Source organism: Ictalurus punctatus, chromosome 26 (assembly GCF_001660625.3).
Source record: "Ictalurus punctatus breed USDA103 chromosome 26, Coco_2.0, whole genome shotgun sequence".
Taxonomy (NCBI): domain Eukaryota; kingdom Metazoa; phylum Chordata; class Actinopteri; order Siluriformes; family Ictaluridae; genus Ictalurus; species Ictalurus punctatus.
The window spans coordinates 14,244,622-14,254,621 of NC_030441.2; the positions used below are offsets into that span (position 1 = coordinate 14,244,622).

At 40.2% G+C, this 10,000-nt stretch overlaps 1 protein-coding gene across 5 annotated transcripts in view; it reads right to left on the bottom strand.

Annotated features, from left to right (window-relative positions):
• The window catches only part of vps8 (VPS8 subunit of CORVET complex), a 111,662-nt gene that overhangs the window by 60,955 nt on the left and 40,707 nt on the right, over positions 1 to 10,000 (bottom strand). For all 5 annotated transcript variants that reach the window (XM_053676411.1, XM_053676410.1, XM_053676409.1 and 2 more), the window contains exons 26-33: positions 8,560 to 8,679; positions 8,106 to 8,177; positions 7,605 to 7,724; positions 6,379 to 6,435; positions 4,818 to 4,900; positions 3,644 to 3,728; positions 3,444 to 3,542; positions 3,083 to 3,172 (exon numbers count right to left, since the gene is read on the bottom strand). In XM_053676411.1, the coding sequence (XP_053532386.1) occupies positions 3,083 to 3,172; positions 3,444 to 3,542; positions 3,644 to 3,728; positions 4,818 to 4,900; positions 6,379 to 6,435; positions 7,605 to 7,724; positions 8,106 to 8,177; positions 8,560 to 8,679 (726 nt within the window). The remainder of the gene's footprint in view (positions 1 to 3,082; positions 3,173 to 3,443; positions 3,543 to 3,643; positions 3,729 to 4,817; positions 4,901 to 6,378; positions 6,436 to 7,604; positions 7,725 to 8,105; positions 8,178 to 8,559; positions 8,680 to 10,000) is intronic.

The following is a 10,000-nucleotide window of genomic DNA, read 5'->3' on the forward strand; positions in this document are numbered from 1 at the left end:
GTGTGTCTCTGTTTTTCTCTGTGTGTCTCTCTCTATTTTTCTCTGTGTGTCTCTCTGCTTTTCTCTGTGTGTCTCTCTCTGTTTCTCTCACTGAATCTCTCTCTGTCTTTCTGTTTGTGTTTTTTCTGTCTCTCTCTGTCTGTGCCTCTCACTTTATCTTACTCTCTCTGATTCTCTCTCTCTCTGTCTCTCTGACACATGTCTAGTTTACCAGACGAAGGTGATAACGATAACGATCTGACGCCAGGTCATTAATGTAATAGGTTCGGCTTGTCTCAGGCCTCAAAAAAACGATATTCAGAAATGTGCTGAACATTAGTTACATTTCAGCACCTGCATATAAAAAAATGCACAAACGACCTGAAAAGGTGCAGACGTGTTGAATAAGAAATGAAACACTGGGGGTTTGCTGTTATAGGGACAAAAATGAAGCATGGGTGTTGTGATGCAGAGGAAACGCAAACAGAGTTACAGAAAAAAAAGAAAGGAGGTTTATTCTTTCCCAGTAAACCCCACATCCTGAAGTGTGTCATTCCTGACAGACAGCAGCGGGTTGTGTAGATGGTTACAGGCGGATTACCCAGCAGAGAACTTCACCAACCTTTAACCAGCTGACTAGCGAAACCTTTAGCAGCTTCGACAACACCAGACAACAGAGGCCGCTTGTTCCAGGTTACTGGATACAAATAGATAATAAAGTTTATTATCAAACATGATTATATCGGTTTAACTTCCACAAGAGAACAGTCTTACTGCCGTTCATAAAGCACTGGAGATGAGCATGCGCAATATTACTGTTACATTCCGCATACTTTCTCACACGCTACTTTCTCACACGCTACTTTCTCATACGCTACTTTCTCACACGCTACTTTCTCACACGTTACTTTCTCATACAGTACTTTCTCACACGCTACTTTCTCACACGCTACTTTCTCACACGTTACTTTCTCACACGCTACTTTCTCACACAGTACTTTCTCACACGCTACTTTCTCACACGCTACTTTCTCACACGCTACTTTCTCACACGCTACTTTCTCATACAGTACTTTCTCATACGCTACTTTCTCATACAGTACTTTCTCATACAGTACTTTCTCATACGCTACTTTCTCATACGCTACTTTCTCACACGCTACTTTCTCACACGCTACTTTCTCATACAGTACTTTCTCACACGCTACTTTCTCACACGCTACTTTCTCATACAGTACTTTCTCATACAGTACTTTCTCATACAGTACTTTCTCATACGCTACTTTCTCACACGCTACTTTCTCACACGCTACTTTCTCACACGCTACTTTCTCATACAGTACTTTCTCACATGCTACTTTCTCACACGCTACTTTCTCATACAGTACTTTCTCATACAGTACTTTCTCACACAATACTTTCTCACACGCTACTTTCTCACACGCTACTTTCTCACACGTTACTTTCTCACACGCTACTTTCTCACACGCTACTTTCTCACACGCTACTTTCTCACACAGTACTTTCTCACACGCTACTTTCTCACACGCTACTTTCTCATACAGTACTTTCTCATACGCTACTTTCTCACACGTTACTTTCTCACACGTTACTTTCTCACACGCTACTTTCTCATACAGTACTTTCTCATACAGTACTTTCTCATACAGTACTTTCTCATACGCTACTTTCTCACACGTTACTTTCTCACACGCTACTTTCTCACACGCTACTTTCTCACACGCTACTTTCTCACACGCTACTTTCTCACACGTCACTTTCTCATACGCTACTTTCTCATACAGTACTTTCTCATACGTTACTTTCTCATACGTTACTTTCTCATACGCTACTTTCTCACACGCTACTTTCTCATACAGTACTTTCTCATACGTTACTTTCTCATACGCTACTTTCTCATAGCCTGCAATGTTACAAAGGTGTGTCGTAGAGAAAATATCTGATGTTTATTACAACAATGTTGGGAACACGACCAAAGGAACCTTAATAAGGGAATTAATGGGTTTACTTACTGTTTGCACATACACACACACACACACAGACACACATACATACACACACACACACACACAGACACACATACATACACACACACACACACACACACATACATACACACACACACACACACACACACACACATACATACACACACACACACACACACACACATATACACACACATATACACACGCTATCGATCTGTTTGTGTACTGGAGTGGAGACAGGCTATTTGGCACCGACATCACACCTTTAGAGATGGCCGATAATCCACACCTCTGGGCTTCCAGTGAACACGATTGACAGGATTAAGAGCGTGTGTGTGTGTGTGCAATCTTTTTTGCACTACAACATATAAAGCCCAGCGGAAATAAATAAGCTGACAAATACACATCACATCATTTCACTAATGACAGCAGGTGGAAAACAGGAAAAAAGCACTTCCTTAGTAGAGCTGCCACCGACTCCAATATCCAATATCCATATCCAATATCCATATCGGACTGATATCACAACAGAAAATGCTGGATCAGATCAGATCGGCGGAGGGGGGGAAAAAACAACAAATCTGATCTCATCCTGTAACAAATCTAGCCTGAAATATCCCAGAACTGCTCGCAGTGCAACAGAATGTGGTGAGAGGTGAGAGAAGAAATGTCCAGATAGCTAGTGTATCTCAAATAATCACTCTTTACAGCCATGCTGAGCAGAAAGGCATTTCAGAACGCACAACACATCAAACCTTGACGTGGACCGCAGAAGATCACATCGTGTTCCTCTCCTGTCAGCCGAGAACGGGGATCTGAGGCTAGTGTGGAGACTGTTGGAGGTCGCCTGAACTGAACGTATATCCACAGCAGGCATCTGGATACTTCGATACCACAGACTAAATCAAACATGGCACGGTCATTTAAATGGCTAAGCATCTCAAAAAGTTTCCTCTTCGCTTTAGCCGTGGAGCTACAGGCGAATATCCCATTTCTGGCCACACGCTGCAATCCGACACGGTCCTCATCTTAGCTGGCGTTTGCACTCCATAGACATCACTGATGACCAGCCGTACGCTGTGAGTGACACTCACCTGTAGTGCGGTGATAATAGGCCCGACCTCGCTGATAAAGTGACCCGCTACCAGCTCGGCAGCTTTCGCAGGGTTAATGCTAACCAGCTCCTGCAAGACACGGAACACCCAATCAGCATTTAGGAAATTTGTTCCTCAACGAACCAGGGATGAACTCGGATGCCGAATAAGCATGATAAGCAATGAAGAATGAAGACGCAGATAAGCATGATCATGACGCGATATTTAATTATTAACCACACCAATTCGACTGGAACGATATGAGGAAAATAATCATATGCGTGATGTAGGATTCGGATAGAACTATGCTAATCAATACATTTTGGGCCGGACTCTTCCTTTAAAGCAATCCTCCTCTCACCTTAATGTGCTCTAAGGATTTGTTCCATGTGGTCTGCTTCTCCTCTGGGCTGTAGCCAGGCATGGACAGGATGTTATGGATGTAGTTATAAACCTCCTCCTAGCAGAACAACAGAAAGACTTGGGCTTTAGCGAGAGCGGGATAGATAAGGAAACATGGATTAAGAACCGAGTTAAAATTGAGGAGGAGTGAAGATGTACCTTTCTTAAGGGGTCCTTCAGGTAGCAGGCAATGATTTGATCGTACAGATGCTTCTGCTCATACAAAAACTCGCAGATCTGAAAACTAGATTTAAGCACAGAACGAAGCATGAATTTGTGGGTTGGAGCTAAAGCTAAACTTTCTTTGACCTGAATGTCCCCAGAAAAAAAAAAAACAACACGATTCAACTCTCCGCTTAATTGCTACCTAATTATACAGAACAGGTTTAAATGAAAAGCCAAGGTAATTGAAGGTAATTAGTCTGAAGCCCTCGAGGGAGAAAACGTCCCTCTGTTTCAACATGCCCAAAGCCAGACAAAGCAATAGATAACAAAGACAGATTATCGCCTAACTTTCATACTGCCTTCATCACTACGACGAGGATTGATTATAAAAAAGTCACTTCGTACAATGCAGGGCATATGACTCGTACACATGCAGAACATAACGGTGCTTAAGCATATACCTCAGGGTCCACTACTACACTGCTCATAAGTTTACAGACATTTACGGTATTTGGCAGACGCCCTTATCCAGAGAGACCTACATTTATCTCATTCATACATATGAGCAATTGAGGGTTAAGGGCCTTGCTCAAGGGCCCAACAGTGGCAGCTTGGTGGTGCTGGGATTTGAACTCATGACCTTCTGTTTTTTTACAACAACAAAAAATAAGATGGATCATAAAAAAATGCATGTTGTTTTTTATTTAGTACTGCCCTGAATAAGTTATTTCACATAACACATGTTTCCATGTAGTCCACAAGACATGAGGCAACCCTTTACATAAAGTGCCGGGGGGGTGTAAACTATTTAGCAGGATGATAGGTGTAAAAATGATAAATTGTTACTGTGTTGTTGCTTTTTCTCCAGATTCCAACGCAAGTTTTTTAAATTTGTCAAAATTAAATATTAAATTTGTAATTTTTTGTACATTTTTTAAAAATTTATCCTTCAGTAAATGTGTTATTGTCAGCAGGACAGGAAGATAATCATTAAGATTTTTTTTATAAATACAAAAAGGAAATGTTTTTTTTTTTTTGACGCGATTTGATGGTAGCGTTAGAGCTACAGCTATACATTTTCTTCATGATACTAATAATCAGTGTGGTTTGTCCTGTGGCTTTGTGAATTGTGCGCGAGTCTGGGCTGTATGAACTTGTCAGCTCTTACAATTCCGCCTTTTCCGCCAGGGTGAGGAGCCGCCCCTCGTCGAACTGGACCATGCCTCCCACCTGCAGTAACTCCAACAGCACCTGCAACGACGGATACCGCTGTCAGAAAGTCACCTGACCTAATCAGAGCCGTTTCAGAGCCGAATCTACGTGGACCTATTTATGTATTTATCAGCACGGAACAGAAGGGCTTAAGGCTTGACGGGAAAAAGGATTCGATTTGTGGCGGTGGGATTTGGTGCGCTTTGAAAACTGAGCAGCAGGAGATAAAAGGGAAACGCTGTTCCGGCTGAAGACCACGACTGCTCCGGCATTTCTCCACCAACAAGTTACTGGTGTAAATGTAGCTATCTACTGTACCTATCAAAATGTCCGTCAGACAAAACTATGTGTGTGTGTGTATATATATATATATATATATATATATATATATATATATATATATATATATATATATATATATATATATATATATATACACACACACACACACACACACACAACATGATAGAGCATGCACTTAGAGGAAAATAATCAGCGCTGAAGTGGTGTTACATTGCCTAGCTAGCATGCTGTGTGATCTGGGAAGTGACTGGTTGTACCTGAGCAAGTTTCTAATGGTTACTCTAAGGGGCTGATCACTTATCCACACCAGGTACTTCACTAATTAAACTGTTAATAATTGTTCAGGATTTTTATATTCAGAATGTAATTTTCACCTAGATGTCGAGGGTTATAATGTGTAAATACAGCTGGCTAAAGTTAGACTGAATTTATTTGAATTTCCGGGGTGTAATGTGACAAAAGGTAAGGATTTTGACCGGGTACGATGCTTTTCTATAGGCACTCTATGTGGCCCACTGTCAATCAGAGTGACTTGATTATTTTCCATTAACAGCAAGCAGGAAGGGTTTTACTCCTCTTATACAGTACCACGGTGATTTGCCAACCCTTGCAAATTTTGATTTGTTAAAGAATGACACGTTATACTTTTTTTACATTTAACGTTACATTTAACGTTACATTTAACGTTGTGGAACATCTGAGACACAAGATCCTGTTATCATTTAATATTTAATAAATGATGCCACCATGATTACTAAAGCAGTGCTAAGTTATATATATATATATATATATATATATATATATATATATATATATATATATATATATATAGACAGAAGTGATCAAAAGGTACATGCACTTTGCGTTGAGGAGCTACATGTATGGAATAAACAGGCAAGCTAAAAGTTAAACACAAATCATGAACCCGTCACCTGGTATATAGTCATAAATCACAGAGAATTTCCCTAGTTTTAAGCATTTAATGATCTGCCAATAGAATAAGACAAATTTAAGCTTGAAATTAGTAACAAACATGACAATATTCAGGACATATTCACTTGCTAAGATGGCTTTTTTTTTTTTGCCGTAATTAAGCTATATGCTTAGATTTCATATCACTTGAACTAAGCCTTTTGTATCTGGTAAATAAATAAATATCAAATCGTTGAATAAATGTTAACTACTCTAATGAGTCCAGTTCATGAGTATTTTACCTGCTGCCTCTCCGTGTGTCTGGAATCATCGTCTGGACTGCACAGAAACTCCAGAACCTGCGTTCAAGCAGATCTGGGTTAAGCAAAGCACACTTCCGGCACAAATTACGCTGAGATTAACATGACCATATTGCGCTCCATATTGAGTCAGAGCAATTACAAGTTCCTCAAGGCCAAGAAATTAAAGCCATCATCAACAACAACAACAACAACAACAACAAAGTGCAAAAGATTTACAGCTGTTTTTCTCCGGTGCCAGAAACTCCTCCCAGCTTAGTGCGAGCTTGTCGCTTTCAACCATGAAATCACTTTCACACCTCTAATAAGATGGAGTTATTTTTATGGTGAGCTGCTAATTGCTTTGGAGTCATCACCGCATTAAAGCCTGCTCCTGTTTCCGACTAACATGATGATGCGTGCTGTAAGGTACATAATCCTTCTATCCGGTGTCACTCAGAAGAGGATGAGCTTACTTGAGTGAGGTGTGTGTAGTGAGGATTCAATACTGAAATTGTGCACAGACTAAAGATCACATGACTCCATAGTATAAACGCTACCAATCAATCATGCTCATATTTATTTATATATATATATATATATATATATATATATATATATATATATATATATATATATATATATATATATGACTACCGGTCAAAAGTTTGTGGACACTCGACTGAAATGATTCTAATGATCTTAAAAAGCTTTTGATCTGAAGGTGTGTGATTAAATGTGTGAAATCGGTGTTGTAGACAAAAATATAATCGTGCCGACGTATTCATTTCTTTCATTAGAAAACTATAATTTTATTTACCAAATAATCTTTTTTTAAACGGACGACCCGGAGCGAAATATTGTGAAAAGCAGCCGATAAGAGTCCAGCGTCGGTGTGAACTCCTTTAATACTGTTTAAAAAGCATCTCAGGGAAATTCCTCAAGAAATCGGTCGAGAAAACGCCAAGAATACATTTCTGGAAATTCTCGGAAAAAAGGGCGTCTACTTTGAAGAAAATACTAAATTATTTTGATTCATTTTGGATTTTTTTATCACAACATAATTCCCATCGTTCCATTTGTGTTACTCCAGAGTTTTGATAACTTTATTATTATTACTCTAAAATGTGGGGAAATCAAATAAATAAAGAATGAGTGTGTCTAAACTTTTGGCCGGTAATGTGTATTGAAGGACATAAAAAACAAAAAAAAAAATCCAATAAAGTCACCTGATCAAACAACTTCCTGTTGACGAAGAGGGTGTTGTCGGGTTTGGCTAGCTGCCGGGCGAGAAAGGTGAACAGGCAGCCCACCTGAGACGGCGTGAAGTCCGAGTTATCCACCATGACCTGCTCAAAACGTGCATATTTTCATTAAAAAGCTGTGAATAAAAAAAATTAATAAAAACCCTCTCTACTATTCATGAGTGATCAGAAGAGGAGTGAGCGCATGAGAGGAGCTGCAGATGAGAGAGAAGGCAGGCTGTGAGTAAGGGATGTGGGCTGAGCTATAATAAGAGCGTTTGATGGAGGAGTTTGAGTCGGACTCTATGAGCTCCTGCGCTGATGAAGTGATTGCATTTAGCTGATTACAATACTGATGATTACAGTGAATACATACAAGAAAGAAGTGTGTGCGTGTGTGTGTGTGTGTGTGTGTGTGTGTGTGTGTGTGTGTGCAAGATTGTGGGAAATGGTGTGATTAAAAGCAGTAAAATTAAAAGTCTCTACCTTGAGTAAAATGTCCACGATCCTTTGCTGGTACTCCAGAGCCTGTTTGTCGTTCTTAAAATCCTCGAACGTCTGAAACGGACAAAAGCGATAGCTCTAGCAACAATGGACTATTCTACTTTTTCCACTTATCCAAAGACAACTGATTACATTCGCGTCTTTCATTTTTGTCTCAGGGATTAGTTCATTTCTATGGCATGAGCACGATGAAAGCTAGCGGTTTCCCGATGTTGTTATGTAACAAATGAAATGTATGTATAATTGAACTCGACGCGGTTGGAAGTGTATGTCGTGTGTTAGATCTGAGGTTGTTCGATGGTTAACTGGTAGCTACGTCTTAGCTACAGGATCCTGATAGTTCCACTGTAACTCCGTGGCGGATTGACTTGCGTGTGCAGTGAGAGGAGAGCTGTGTACATTTGTGGCTTTAATGCAGTCGCTGTTTGGTACGCACCAGCGCTAGAACGTTGAGAAACTCGCGGGTGTCGAAGTGCAGCAGGGTCCGGATGTACGGATACACCTCCTCCTCCTGGATGGCTTCTAACGAATGCAGGCGAATCAGGAACTCAAACACCTGAAACACATTCAGTGAAGAGCAAGCGCTTGGTAATATGTACACCTTACAGACCTTTATAGCTAGATCTGGTGGTCTATACCCAAAGAGATGTGAAGCCAATTGGTTGCCAGATTGCACCTTGTTCTTTGCCCTATAAACCGTCTCAGGTATCTAGGTAAATCTGTGAAGTGTAAAGAACCATGACTTTATGGAAGCCCGTTTCCGCCACAGAGAGGAAAAAAAAAGTAATAGCAACTTTATAACTCGCAATTCGGACTTTTTTTCCCCCTCAGAACTATTAGTTTGTATCTCGCAATTGTAGGCTTTATTCCTCGCAATTTTGAGTGAACATCTTGCAATTCTGACGTTTTTTCTCACAAATCGCGAGTTCATATCGAACAACTTTGATTATTTCTCACAATTACGCGTTTACAGCTCACTTTTTTTTTTTTTTTTTTTCGCAATTTAGATATCTACTTGATGCAGTACCTTTAAATGTGACTATGTTCAGGTCATGAGCATATGCTAGCATCTGAATTTCCTTGTCTTGACAAGCTGATGAGTGTTGTGTTTATACAGTATAGCCTATCTACAGAGAATGATTGATGCTTTGTCGGTGAATTAACTGTAACACACCAAATGTCAAGTGGATGTCTAAATTGCCAGTAAAAACTCTGAATTGTGAGATATGAACTCAAAATTGCGAGAAATAAAGTCAGAATTGCGAGATGTAAACGCGCAATTGCGGCAAATAAAGTCGCAATGACCTTTTATTTCTCTTCTCCGTGGCGGAAATGGGCTTCCATATGATCTTCTTTTGTCCATAATGCAGAGTGACTTATTCGCTGAGGTTCTGTGAACCATTTTAGCAGAGGGGAAAAAAAATAATAAATAAAAATACTTACTCAATTAGCCTTGTGTGATATAACACTTTAATCGTCTCTATATGATATAACGTAGCCACGATATCCAGTGACGTTTACTCCAATTATATAATATTTCCACACCTGCCAACCTTTACGCATATTACGTAGATGCTCCATATTTTATCACTAGGGCGCGCTTGTACGCTTTTTATCACTCGAAAATACGCGGTGTTCCTGTCCTCTGTAAAACGGGAGACGAGCCAAGCGGCATGTGAATCTGGGATGATCCGCGTAGGTGCTTCTTCGTACTCTCCGACATGAACGGACGCTGCCGGGAAGCCCCGCCCACACGCCCCCATCTTACGCGCGCTCGACAGGCCGCGCTGCCTTTCTGTCAAGTTAAATGGAGAATGTTTCGAGCTCATTAATAGAAAACAAAATCGATCTATCGGTTCTGGATGATTCAATCATTT